The sequence below is a fragment of the Arvicola amphibius genome, chromosome 6 (assembly GCF_903992535.2).
Source record: "Arvicola amphibius chromosome 6, mArvAmp1.2, whole genome shotgun sequence".
NCBI classification, from domain to species: domain Eukaryota; kingdom Metazoa; phylum Chordata; class Mammalia; order Rodentia; family Cricetidae; genus Arvicola; species Arvicola amphibius.
The window spans coordinates 57,909,457-57,923,898 of record NC_052052.2 but is presented as its reverse complement, the minus strand read 5'-3'; the positions used below and the strand labels follow the sequence as shown (position 1 = coordinate 57,923,898).

The following is a 14,442-nucleotide window of genomic DNA, read 5'->3' as shown; positions in this document are numbered from 1 at the left end:
TGAGTAGTACATACATTGTCAAATAGCAAAGAGCACAAGCTTCATTAGCAGTGCAGATAAAGAAGTAAGAATGGATTTTTCAGTTTTAATACTTGTACTAATATTGCTACAAAAAGGTGCTTGGTTCAGAAAGATCTCTCTGAAAGCATCCAAAGGAGAAGCATGACTCATTCTGTGAAAATCTGGTATACTCCAGGTAGACAGCAAGCAAGTCTCACATGCCTATACAACACAGCAGGCCTATAATTTTGAAGAACAGAAAGGCTATTTGGAAAGATATCTTTAGCTTGGCAAGAAGGGAGCATGGCAGAAATGAGGTCAGGATGAGAGTCCTGACGCTTCCTTGTTTGTGATCAAAATCTGTACTGTATTTTTTTAAATGTACAGTCAAAGCTATTGGATGGTGTTAGGAAAGGAAAGGACAAGCTCAGCTTCTGCCTGGAAGATTCTGCAGGAATGATCATCAGGAGAAACCATGGATGTAACTTTATTAGCATATTAGAGAAAGGATGACGACGATAGCTAGGCAATGTTTCATAAGGATGGTTGTGAAAGGATGGATTCTGAGGGTGGAGCCACAGAAACAATGAATTAAATGTAAGAAGTGACAGCAGAACAGTAAGAGTGGATTCTAAGTTCTGATACCTTAGCTGTGTCGTGCTTTGTTTTAATCTGAGGAAGTTTAAGAAAGAGGTGAAAATCGATAGTTTACTTTTCATCTGCAAAGTTCAACCTGAAATATAGCTAGGTTTCTGTGTACCGGTTAAGAATTAATTCTCTGCTTTTGGAATGCCACACTTATTTGGGTTTTAAATTCTTTTTATTCTTTTTCAGCCTTGGAAGAATTCTTTACATCCCTTGTGAAACAGGAGATGGTGAATATGCCCCGCGGAATATATCACTCGGCATTGAAAGGAGGCATCCGATCAGACCAAGGGAAGACAGTAGCAGGAATCCCCAATTTTATACTGAAAATGTATGAAACAAACAAGCAACCAGGACTGAAACCTGGGCTAGCAGGTAAGAAGACGACATGTTGGCAAAGTGCAGGATTATAGCCTGATGATCTGACTTCCACATGGCATTGTCACATGGTAAGACATTGCTGCTGCTGCTGCTGCTGCTGCTGCTGCTGCTGTTTACACACGGCTGGAAAAGTTACAACAAACAACCAAGCTGGAGTAGGATTTTGAAAACTATAGAAGCAGTGACTGTAATTAGTCTTTTTTCCACTAAAGGGAAAAAAGAAAGAAAGAAGATGAAAAAAAAAGAAAAGAAAAGGGCTTCCAATTCCAGAATGGGGGAACATTTTAGGGGTTTTTCCCCCCCTCTATTGAAATATATTCACAATTCTGGCTATGGGCTTACTTGGAAGCTGGCTCAGGCAGAGGTCAGGCCTGTTGGTGGAAAGAGCAACCAATGGGCAACAAATGTGTGGAAGAAATTTTAACATCCTTAACCAACAGGGAACTGCAAACCATGGCTCCTTTGAGATCCCAGCTCAGCCCAGCCAGAATAACCATTATCAAGAAAACAAACAAGAAATGCAGATAAAGAGAGAACAAGGCATGATCATTCGCTGTTGCTGGAACTATGAATTAATTTAATCACTATGGAAGTCAGTACAGATGTTTCCAGGAAGATGAGAACCATAATGATCTCCCTGTACCACTTGTTGGTTTTGCCCAAAGTAATCAAAGTTAGCATATAATATAATATACTTACACCTTTGCGTTTATTATGACACTGCTCACAATTCAGACTGTGTTCATCAATAAATGGTTAATTTAAAAAAAACCTGTAGTTTACATACATATGGATTTTATGCCACCATAAAGAGAAGCAAAATTGTGTCGTTTGCAGGAATACTATGTGTTACCATACTAAGTGAGTGACACAAGTCAGATTCAGAAGGCTGTACTACACATTTTCAATTTGTCAAGTAAGACATGAAATTAGAGGAGACCTTGGGCAGAGGAAGGGTGCTAAGAGGAGGTAGGAGCCAAGAGGTGATTCTGGCATAAATATGATCAAAACACATGATGAGCATGCCCAGAAATAACACAATGGAGCCAAATATTTTATGCAGTGAATATACCAATAAAGATAAGATAGAAATTAACTGGAACTGTGCAATACTGAGGACAAACCAGCTTGTAAAATGTAGCTACAATGTCTTTCTGTTGACTGTTTTATTGATTTTGTGTTTGCGTGTATGTATGAGCAGTGTTGAATGTGTGTGGAGATGCACATTGTGTGTGGGAGTGCTTGGAAGTGTGTGTGTGTGTGTGTGTGTGTGTGTGTGTGTGTGAGTGATGTGTGAGAAGAGGGCGCAGGATGACCTTATATATCACTTTCTACCTTATTCTTTTGAGACAGAGTTTTTCACTGATCCTAGACCTATGCTAGTAGCTAGCAAGTCCCAGGGATCCTCATGTTTCCATCCCCACATGATTACAGTATAGGTACACATGTCACCACAGTTGTCTCTCTCTCTCTCTGTGTGTGTGTGTGTGTGTATCTGCCTGCTTGTCTTAATTTGCTTTCTATTGCTGTGATAAACACCATGACCAAACAAACTTTGGGAGTTGAGGTTTATTTCCCCTTACAATTTATAGTCCATCACTAAGAGAAGTGAGGGCAGGAAGTCAAGACAGGAAGCAGGAGGCAGGAACTGAATTACTGACTCGCTTCCCCTGTCTTGCCCAGTCAGCTTTCTTATAAGAGCCACGACCACCAGCCCAGGGATTACACTGCCCATTGTAGTCTGGATCCTCCTGCATCAATCATTCATATTAAGAAAATGCCCCCCAGGCTTTGCTGTAGGTCAGTCTGATGTAGGCATTCTCTCAATCGAGGTTTTTCTTCCCAAGTCATTCTAGCTATTACAGAAATGTATACTTTCAGTATACTTATTAGAAACAAGGAAGGAAACCAAACTTTTTAAAATAGCTTGGAAAAGAATAGCAAATCAAGTAAATATCATAAAAATATGTGCTGAAAGCCATAAGGATACTTGTCATGTGAAGGTTTAACAAAATCAATAACTACAGAAGGCTGAGAATGCCTGTATGAATAACAGCAAAGGAAATGCTACTTCGGATCCTACCATATTCAGAAAGATAAATACTACAAAGAAATTTTAGCCAATATTCTTCAAAATTTAAGTGAGCTACAGAAGTTCCTCAAAAGATAAAACTGATAAGAGAAGAGGTTATATGAACAATTTGATATTGACTGAAGAAATTCGTTCTCTAACCTAATCATCTTCCTACAAAGAAAGCTTAGGTACTGGCAGCTTCTTGATGAATTCTTCTAATGTTTGTCAAGAAAAGGAAATAGTACTAGATTTATATGGACTGTAGCAAGAACACAGAGAAAATGAATTCTTCTTCGTGGGATCAGCATATATTCACACCAGAACATGACCATGACTTTACAAGACAGGAACATTATATACCTCCCTTTTCCATGAACACAGCTGGGGTGGGAAGGAGGTTATTTAAGCAATGTGTGTAAAGGGTAAGGCATGGTTAACTCAAAAATTCAAAGCCAAGATAATTTGTTGCTTTAATTTACAAAGGTAGGTTAGTCTTTAAGTAGAGTCAAATGTGCAGAGAAAAAAAATCTGAAAAGTTTAGCAGATGGCCATGATGCCAAAAAGACTTTTATTAAATATTATGTATATATGGAAACTTGATTTGTTCTAATAAGGAATAACCACAAATACATACTTGCAGTTAATCCTGAAATATTGAGACTTTGCTGTCTAATAGTAGAAAAATGTATGAACACTATTATTACCACTCCTACTCAGTATTGTATGAGAGGCCATAGCTAATGCTGTCAGCCAAGGAAAAGAAATAAAATTTACAAAGATTAAAGAAATAAAACAGTCATTACTTGCAGAGGACACGATTATATTCATAGGCAATCTAAAATAATTCATGGATAATTATTAGGATTAATAGTTGAATTCTATCCATCAGTTATATATATATATATACATATATATATATATATACACACACACACACACAAAAGTGAATATATAAAATCAGTTGTATATTTTATGTTATAATGAATAGAAAATGGAATTTAAAACTGTAATGGCATCATAAATATTGCATATCTAAAACAAATCTATAGCTTGTAAGTTCATAGCTACAAAATAATATTGAAAAACAATAAATGTAGTGATATGTGATATTTATGGGCTAGAAAGCTGCATATTGTAAAATCTAAGATCTCCTCAAATTAATATATAGGCTTAAGTAAATCATATTACCCCAGGACGTTTTTGACAATTGACAGCCTTATTCCAAAAATTGTGTGGAAATACAAAAATGCAAGAATAACTAAGGCAGTTCTGAAGACTAGCAGCAACAATGTAGGAAGACATACATTACCCGATGTCATGACCAATTATAAACCAACAATAATTAGTAATGGGGTGTTAGTGCAATGATAGACAGGCTGACCAAAAGAATACAGCGTGAAACATGCACACATGGCGGCCACTTTGTCACTAGATTTATAGCAGTGATGTGGAGAAAAGCCATGATCTCTGTAATAAAAAGGCCTATGTGTTTATTTTTACTTAATTTGTATATGTCTGTGGTGCATGTGGTCCATGTATACATGTGTATCAGGGGTATACATATATGTCCTTACGTGGGAAGGGAAGTGTTTTCCTTGGTCCTCAACCTTATCTGAGTGAGGGCCTCTCATTTCCCCTGCAGCTTTTGGTTCATCCACACTGGTTGGCCCAGTGAGCTCTAGGGACCCACCTGTCTCTGTATACCCAGTGCCTGGTTTTAAATGCATGCCACCATGCTCTGCTTTATGTGTCAATACTAGGCACTGAGCTCATGTCCTCACGTTTGGGTGGCAAGCACACAGTGCTGACTGAGCTTCCCAGATCTAAAAGCTCTAGTTTAAAACGAACGACAAGTACATTGAAGACATTCATGGGACACACATCTGATAGAGGACACATGGAAAATATCTAGAGGACTTTCATAAATTAATAGAAATTATTTAGTAGCAAAACTGAAAATTGTTTGAGTTGACAGTTCAAAAGGGGGGGTATTCTACTGTCTGTCATATATTTTCAGCATTAACTGTTGCTTACTGCCGCATGAAGTTTCTCCGATGAATGATGGACTCAGTTCTAATTAATGAGTATAACACAAGTAGTTAGCAGGTCGTTTGACAGCGTTACCTTTTAGTGAAACATAGTAGTAGGTTCCCCCTAGGAACTGTGACTTTCCCGGCTATGCTCTTGGATAGACTATTGACAGTTACGGGTGTGGGGGAGGTGTGTTATTTTCTTCAGCAGTGTAGCCACTTGCTACAGGAATAATCTACCCACACTTGGACAAGAAACATGTAATTAATTACTTTCAATAAACATGTAAATTAACATGGATTACATGTTAAAGGAAGATAGAACCTGGAAACAACCTAGATACCCCTCAACTGAAGAGTGGATAAAGAAAATATAGTACGTTTATACAATGGAGTACTACTCAGCAATAAAAACAATGACAGCTTGAAATTTGCAGGCAGGTTGATGGAACTAGAAAAAAAACATCCTGAGTGAGGTAACCCAGACACAGAAAGACAAACACAGTATGTACTCACTCATACATAGATATTAGACATAAAGTGAAGGATAACCAGCCTACAGTCCACAACCCCAGAGATGATAGGAAACAAGGAGAACCCTATGAGGGACATAAATGGATCCCCCCAGGAAGGGGAAGTAGACAAGGTCTTTTAGTAAATTGGCAGCATGTAGGGAGGTTAGAGTGTAGTAGGGGAGTGGGGAAGAGAGAAAGGAAGCGGGGAGAACTTGATGGATTGGGAAGGTTGAGTTGGGTGAAGGACAGAGAAGGAGAGCAAGGAAAGAGATACCTTGACAGAGGGAGCCATTATGGAATTAGCGAGAAAGCAGGCACTAGGGAAATTGCCAGGAATCCACAGGATGATCCCAGCTAAGAATCTATAAGCAGTAGTGGAGATGGTACCTTAACTGCCCTTCCCCTGTAATGAGATGGATGGCTACCTTAATTGTCATCATAGAACCTTCATCCAGAAATTGATGGAAGCAGATGCAGAGATCCACAACTAAACACTGGGCCAAACTCCTAGAGTCCAGTCATAGAGAGGGAAGAACAATATTATGAGAAATGGGACCAAGACCATGATAGGGAAACCCACAGAAACAGATGACCAGAGCAAAGTGGGAGAGAACTGACTCTGGACTGACAGCTGGCGAACCTGCATAAGACCGAGCTAGGCTCTCTGAATGTGGGTGGCAGTTGTGTGGCTTGGTCAATTTGTGTGACCTAACTAGCAATGGAACTGGCTCTTTGGAGTCCATTCCCTGTGGAGGGACAGCTTGCTCAGCCTAGATACAGTGGGGAGGGCCTTGTTCCTGACTCAAGGGATGTGACAGACTTTGTTGATTCCCCATGGGAGGCCTAACCCTCTCTGAGGAGTGGATGGTGGTGGGAAGGGGAGAGAGTAGGGGGAGGGGGAGAACATGAAGGAGAGGGAACTGGGATTGGTATGTGAAATAAGATTGCCTTAATTTTTTTTAAAAAAATATGCAATGCTCTGTATATTTTATGTCATTTTGGTTCCTAAGTATGTCTTTTCATCGGCTCAGAATTACTAAGTTTCCATTCGTTTCCTGGGTTGCCATAAGTTGTCTCTCAGGTACTTTACTGGCTCCCTTGGCTTTTGATTGATTTGGGAGCCAAGATGGTGCCGGATGTTCAGTTGAGAACTCAGTTAACCATAGTTACAAAGGCATGGAAAAGAGGGGCGACCAAAAGCCAGCTGATGCAGGTGTGAGGTCAGCTTGTTCGTGTAAGTGCATAGACTAAGTAGGGGCCTTGTGTTGTCAATGTTTGACAGAGATTAATATGTGCACATACTTTTATTTAATGAAACTCACTGTAGGATAAAGCTTAATGGGTAGTATCAATAGTTTGCAAAATGTGAAATGAACAAAAAATTATAAATTTTCTTTTTTATAAATGTTTATAGTGATAAATGTTAGTTATAAGTGTCTTATAAATAAGTTATATTTTAAATGTTAAATTTTGTGACCTGCTTTTCCCTTCTTTTGACACCAATATTCAAAAATAATAGTTTGCTCAACATTTTATGTTTTTATTTATAAGTTCTCTATCCAAATTGGCTGAGAGTGGGACTCCTGAGAATATAATTCACATTTTTTGTTATTGAAAATGCTTATTCTGATTTCTTTCTTTTGAAAGGTGGCATGTTGTTTTGCTATGATGTTGCCATGTATCAGAGTAAAGACGGCAAGCCGCTGAATCGACTGATGGCCAGTAGAGGGCGGAGCTTCAAGCAGACTTCCCTGGCCCTTGTCCATGAAGTAGGTGCTGTTCTTTGTGCTTTACAGTTCCGCCATTCCCTTTTTATACACGGGATTGCATTTGTTCATAAAGGTTTTCCTTTGCCACAGTTAACACAGGTTGCTTTTAATGATTTCCAAAATAGCCGACCAAATAGGATAAGTCCAGTTTTTCTTTTCTTTTCTTTTCTTTTTTTTTCTTTTCTTTTCTTTTTTTTTTTTTTTTTTTTGCAAGAGACAGTTGAAACTTCCCTACCACCCAATGGAATAGCCTGTAAAGATTTTGTTTGTTTACTTATTTCAGCAATGCTTAACTTCCATTGTTTAGATTGAATTTTAATGTATTTAAAGCAAAAGGACTGCCCGTTTTTTCTCTTAAAAAGTGTGTGTGTGTGTGTGTGTGTGTGTGTGTGTGTGTGTGATAGCATGCTTGTACATGCTATAATGCCTGTGGGGGTCAGAGGACAACTTGTAGAAAGTTGTTTTCTTTTTCCACTATGGTTTCTAGGAATTGAACTCAGGTGATCAGACTCAGAGATAGGTGCTTTTATTAACTGAGCATCCTCCTGACCCCATTTTCTTTGGGTTTTTATTTATTTCTTTAAGTGTGCCTGTGCATCTTTGTGTCACACTTAGATGTTACATAGTACCTTGTAGGAACCAGGTTTTTTTCTTCTTGTAGGTTCTGGGGATTGTCGGGCTTGGCAGCAAGCATGTGCTTTTACCCAGGGAATCATCTTGCTGGCTCCTGCAAAGTATTTGGAGTCTTTTTTTGATAACAGTGTGATGAGTCCTTTTATGTCCTGCCAGCCAGATCCCAAATAGTGACATGGAGACTTCTTATTAATTATGAAACCTCTGCCTATAGCTTAGGTTTGTTCCTAATTAACTCTTATAACTTAAATTAACATGTTGGAGGAAGGCCGCTTGTTGGTACCTGTCTACTGAGCCCTGAAATAATTACACAGAAATCATATTATTTAAATCACTGCTTGGCTCATTAGCTCTAGCTTCTTATTGCCTAACACTTACGCATTAATTTAACCCATATCCATTAATCTGTGCATCACCACAAGGTCATGGCTTACCAGCAGTTTCAGCATGTCTGTCTCTGGCAGAGGCTTCATGGCTTCTTCCTGACTCTACCTCCTTTCTCCCAGCATTCAGTTTAGTTTTCCCCACCTACCTCTATTTCCTGTGCAGGCCCAAAGCAATCCTTTATTAACCAGTGTTATTCAGAGCATACAGAGGGAATCCCACATCATTAACCCATTTATATTAATCTACATTCCATCACCTGGCGTTACCTCTCTTTCATCTTGCAACTCCTTTTCCTCTCCATGTCTCCTGGTGTATCCTTCTCTTCTCTGTCTCAGGAACCCTGCCTAATCTCTTCCTGCCTAGGCCTAGCTATTGACCATTCAGCTCTTTATTAAACCAATCAGAAGGTGCTTTGGCAAAGACACATCTTCACAGTATAAACAAATATTCTGCAACATAACAGTGTCTCTCATTCAGTTAAAGAGAGAAAAGCCTGGGAGGAGTGATGTTTCTCTGGGGTAAAATGTTTAAACACAGCAGAGGAAAACAGGTCATTTCTGTATCTGCTATTCCCAGGCATCTCCTTAGTTAGCATGGAAAAGAGAGATACACTATCTTTACCATTTTAAGTTCTACATATAGGTATTTTCAGGACAAATCCAAGTTTAAACTCTTCATGAAAAGTAGATTTAAAAAGTTATTAGAACGGAATTTTTAAGAAGGTGTGGGCTAGTAGAAGCTATCTGTTAAATTTAGCTAATGTATCAGAAACTATGCAGTATGCTCCACATATGAACAGAGAAAGTGTCTAGATTAAGATACTTGTATCTTGTGTTAGAGATGGCCTAGAAAATCTCAGAGGGGTGAGAAAATGACAGTATTATTTGGGAGTCACTTAGAGGGCCTTTTGGACAGGATTTTGTGAAATCCAGGATGGGATTTTAGTTCACATGACCCAGTGTTTAGCTGTGTTTACTGTTGTTATGAAGGACTGGAGTCTGGTTTCAAGCACGTACATTAGGCAACTCACAACTGTCTGTAACTACAGCTCCAGGGGATTCAGTATCCTCTTCCTTTCTCCATGCATACCTCAGTGCGCATGTGCGCTCTCTCTCAAATACACACACACACATGCACACACGAGAGAGAGAGAGAGAGAGAGAGAGAGAGAGAGAGAGAGAGAGAGAGAGAGAGAGAGAGAGAGAGAGAACAATGCATTAGCTTTTTGTTTAACCAGAAATGGTGAGAGTTTTGAAGAGCTGACCAATAACAGTTGCACAGTGGTAGCTTCCGGTCAGCTGTGCACTTCAACAGTTACTGTGTCGTTGTGCCTGCACATCTGCACTTGCATTGTATGTGCCTGCCATCAGATGTTTCAGCTTACTGCTTGTTATATGGCTTTAGTAGACACAATACTTTGAGTCCGGATTTTTCTTGTGCTAGCACCATACAGAGCAGTGCTCTCTCGCGTGATGCTATGCAAGAGTTGCAAATCCAGCTCATCGAGCACCTCCCCACTGGGATAAGCTGCTGTATTCTGCAGTGTGCTATTGCACAGCGGAGCTATGATGCCTGGCAAGTTAGGTTAATTAAGTGCATTTTTGAGTTAGAAGATTTTCGGGTTTTGAATGTTTTATTAGGATGTGACCTCAGAATCCCAAGCAGAGGCGCACAGTATATTCATTTATTTAATCTCCACATCCACATTCTGAGGTAGGTCCTGTTAATTTGTTCAAGATCATAAAGCAGCTAAGTGGAAGAGAAATTGAACCCTGGAATTCAATTTCAGTTTGTGACTGTAGAGCTTAGCAACCATAGCAAGTGAATTTTTAAACTTTCTTTATTAAGTCCACAGCGTTTACTTACTTTTGGCTTTTCTTTGGCATTTCTGATTGACCAGTACCACCACTCATAAAATTTTGAACCATTATTAAATAATAAATGGGTTACTTGAATACAAGTTTAACAATACCTTGAGAATTTATATGGTAACTAACTCAGAGAGTTACATAGTGAGTAAGGCCTAAGGGACAGGTAGTGCACACAGCCTGGAAACACTGAGCAAAGAAATGCTTCATGCGTGCATGTGTGAACAAATGCTTAATGCATGTGTGCCTGTTGTTATTGTTATTTTTCTGCGATCTGTCTGGCATTTTTCTAGAAGATTCTTCAAACTGTGCTTTAGTTCCTACTGCTACCTTAAGCTGTGTCTCTGGAAGCTCTGGGATCCTAGGAATCCTTTGTCCTGTGGATTTCATGTATATTTATCTGGTTACTGGTTGGTGGGCCTTTGGTTTGCTTCTGGTTTTTGGTGATCATATTAACAGACATAATTCCTCACTAAATTGCTCAGATATCTTTGTGTGCACATCTGTTTTCATTTCCTTTAAGTAGAAAAATAGTCAGGAGTGAGACTGTTGGGGTATTTGGTAAGTGCACATAAAACTTTATATAAAACTAGTAGACTCTTTCGTGGCTGTGTGCTTGTGGATGCCCCTGTAATATACAGGGGTTCTCCTGCCTCCCTACCAGTGACAGGGATGTTAGCTTTAAAGACAGTAGGTGGTACATTTCTGTACTGGTGAGTAGTGCTCAGCATCTTTTTGTATATTCCTTTGTCGTCCTTATTTTTTCCATGATGTGTCTGCTTTTCATTATTGTTTTTTACTGAGTATTTATTTTCTAAAGAAAGAATTTTATACATTTTGATTATAAATATTATGTTAGAAATGGATTTTGGAAAAAATTTCCTAGTTCTGTCATTCCTTAAAATGGGTTTCTTTTGAAAATGGCATTTTTAATTTTTAAGACTCTTAATTGTCCTGTTTTTCTTTATATGGCTCTTTTTTGTCTGAAGCAAGATAACAAGAGTTTTCATTTTCTCTTCTGCTTAATTTAACTTTTATTCATTAATTTTTAAAGTAGAGGTATAATTCATATATACTAAAACTCACCCATTTATATACATACTCAAAATATATGGTTAGTTGGGTGGTTTTTAAGGTTTGCCTATGTTGTAGCACACATTGGTTCTGCGTTGTTTTCATGGCAGAACAGTAGCTTACTATGTAGGCGAGCCACGTCTAGTGTATTTGTTTATCAGTTTGTAGATAGGCTATATGACTTCATGTAGAAGTTTTACACGTCAAGGCATGCATCTTAGGCTGTGACCTATTAGAGTTCAATGCTGTATAAGGACTGGTTGTTGCTTTTGTAAATGCATCCTTCACTTATTACCCAAATACCTTCTTTCCCTCCCTCCCTCTCTTGAGTGTGTGCTTTCTATTTCTGTTACCATAGCATGTGTTATTTATCTATATTTTTGTATTTTCACCCAAATTGTATGCCTTAATCAATGTTACCTAGTAATAAGTCTCACAATAAAGTAGTATGACTTTTAATTTTAGGTACTTTGCTTTTCTATGTAAATATAAAAACATTTGGGATGTCACATGCATGCTTGTCTGCTCTGGTGTAGATCATAAATCGTTCTATAGGTCAATTGGCGGGAAACTGAAGTCTTAGAAACACTGAGGGTCTACTCTCATGAACAATGTATATCTGCATTTAGTTAGGTTAACACCTTGTTTTCATTATAAGTCTTGTAGATGTTTTGTTAAATTTTGTACTTATTTCATAAGTACAACACAGTGATTTGCTTCTCTCCCTTCACTATAGCTGAACAGTAAAGCCTGAGGGCCTAGAGTCACACTTGCCTAGTACTCCTCACGTTGTAGTGGCTCTTTTGCCTTGTTAAAGATTATTTATTCATTTGTTTACTTACTATTTTCATGTGTGAGTGTGTGCAGACTCACATGATATATGTACCACATGTGTGCAGGAGCCTACAGTGGGTAGAAGAGAGGACCAGATCCCCTGGAACTGAGGTTACACTCTATTGTGAGCTACCATGTGAGAACAGGATCCCAGTGTTCTGCAAGAGCAGTTAGTGCTCTTAACTAATGAGTCATCACTCTCTCTGTTCCTCCTCCTCCTCCTCTTCCTCCTCCTCTTCCTCCTCCTCCTCTTCCTCCTCCTTCTTGTTCTTCTTGTTCTTGTTCTCCCTCTCCCTCTCTTCCTCTCCCCTGTCTCCCTCTCCTCTCTCCCTCTCTCACCTCTCCCTCTCCCCACTCTCCCTCTCCCCCCTCTCCCTCTCTCTCTTCTCCTTCTTCTTCCTCTCCCCCCTCCTCCTCCTCTTGCTCCTCCTCCTCCTCCTTCTCTTCTCCTCCTGATCCTCCTCCTTCTTCCTCTCCCTCTCCCTCTCCTCCTCCTCTTCCTTCTTCTTCCTCTCCCCCCCCCCTCCTCTTCTCCTCCTGATCCTCCTCCTCCTCCTCTTCCCCTCCTTCTGCTCCTCCTCCTTCTCCCTCCTCTTCCTCCTTTTTCTCCCTCCTCCTCCTTTTCCTGTTCCTCCTCCTCCTTTTTTCACCGTATGAGGTTTAGAATCAGTTTGCTGGTATTTCTGACGTAACATTCTAGGATTTGATTGGCATCCTGCTGGGTGAATCTTTCTATTCATGAGCATAGAGTATATCTCCATTTATCTGATTCATTGCTCATTTGTCATAGTTTATAGTTTTCTTGATGTTGATCTTGTAAATATTTTTATAGATTCATATCCACACATTTCATTTTGGGTGATATTACTGTGTTACTGAGTCTCAAATTTTAATATCAGTTTATTCACTGTGGATATGTAGGAAAGCGGTTGAGTTTTGTATACTCTAGCCTGGCTGAAGTAACTAATTCCTGGACTTTTTTGTGTAGTTTGTTTAGACTTTATATGTAAATACTTATGTTGTTTGTAGCAGAGGAAATTTCATTTCTTCGTTTTCTTTAGTTTATGTTACATTTTCTGTTTCTATCACATTGCATCAGTGAGGACTTCTGGTATGATGTTGAAAAAGACTCTGAGAATTGACATCTCTGCCTTGTTAGGATCTCAAAAAACAAGCTTCTTGGTCTTTGCTATCATGTGTTCTCTGGGATTCTGTTGACTGGGGTGTTATGTAGATTTTCTTTGTCAAGCATAGACTAAACCTTGGTTAAACTACCTGGAAGTTTTTGCTTTGAATCAGGAGTAGATTTTGAGTTTCTCAAGTGCCCTTGTCTTCATCTATCAATACAATGTGCGTTTTCTGTACTATACATTCTTAAATATTGATCCAGTTTCTATGGATAAATACCTCTAATTATGATGTGTTTTTTACATTGTCAGATTCAATTTGCTCATGCTTTTGACAAGTTTTATAATTACATTATGGGAAATATTGTGGTGTATTTCTTGTTGATGTCTTTGAATAGTTTCACACTGAGGATAATGCTGATTTAATAGAATGGGGGAAGTATCAGCTTCTGTCTTCTAAAAGAAACATAGAGAATCTGAATGGCCGCTTCCTTAAATGTTAGTGGTAGTCAGCCGTGAACACATCCGTGATGTGTACTTCCATCCTGAAAGGTTAATAACTGTTTAAAATTTAAGTTTTCTTAAAAGGTATAGACCTATTCAGATAATGTGTTTTTCATGTGAACTTTGGAACGTTGTGTTTTTCAAGGCATTGGTCTGTTTATCTTGATTATTACTTGGGGCACTGAGTTGTACACAGTGTTCTTTATTACCCTTCCCTTCTAATTTTCGTAGGGTCTGGAGTTGTATCTTCTCTTTAATTTAAATATAGCTAATTTTCTCTCTCGTTTTTTTCTAGTTTCATTGGCTGTAGGGTTCTTGATTTTTATTTAACCTTTTAAAGAACCAGCTTTTAGGGTCTTTTTTATGTCTAAAAGTCACTTATGAGTGAGTATATATTATTTTAGTCTTTCTGGGTCTGGGTTACCTCACTCAGGATGGTTTTTCCTAGTTCTGTCCATTTACATGCAAATTTTAAGATGTCATTATTTTTTAACACTGAGTATTCCTCCATTGTGTAAATGTACCACATTTTTAAAAATCCATTCTTCAGTTGAGGGGCATTTAGGTTGTTTCCAGGTTCTGGCTATGACAAATAATGGTG

At 38.7% G+C, this 14,442-nt stretch overlaps 1 protein-coding gene across 2 annotated transcripts in view; it reads left to right on the top strand.

Annotated features, from left to right (window-relative positions):
• The window catches only part of Focad (focadhesin), a 282,441-nt gene that overhangs the window by 186,067 nt on the left and 81,932 nt on the right, over window positions 1–14,442 (top strand). For both annotated transcript variants that reach the window (XM_038334886.1, XM_038334887.1), the window contains exons 20-21: window positions 835–1,020; window positions 7,293–7,414. In XM_038334886.1, coding sequence (XP_038190814.1) covers window positions 835–1,020; window positions 7,293–7,414 — 308 coding nt within the window. The remainder of the gene's footprint in view (window positions 1–834; window positions 1,021–7,292; window positions 7,415–14,442) is intronic.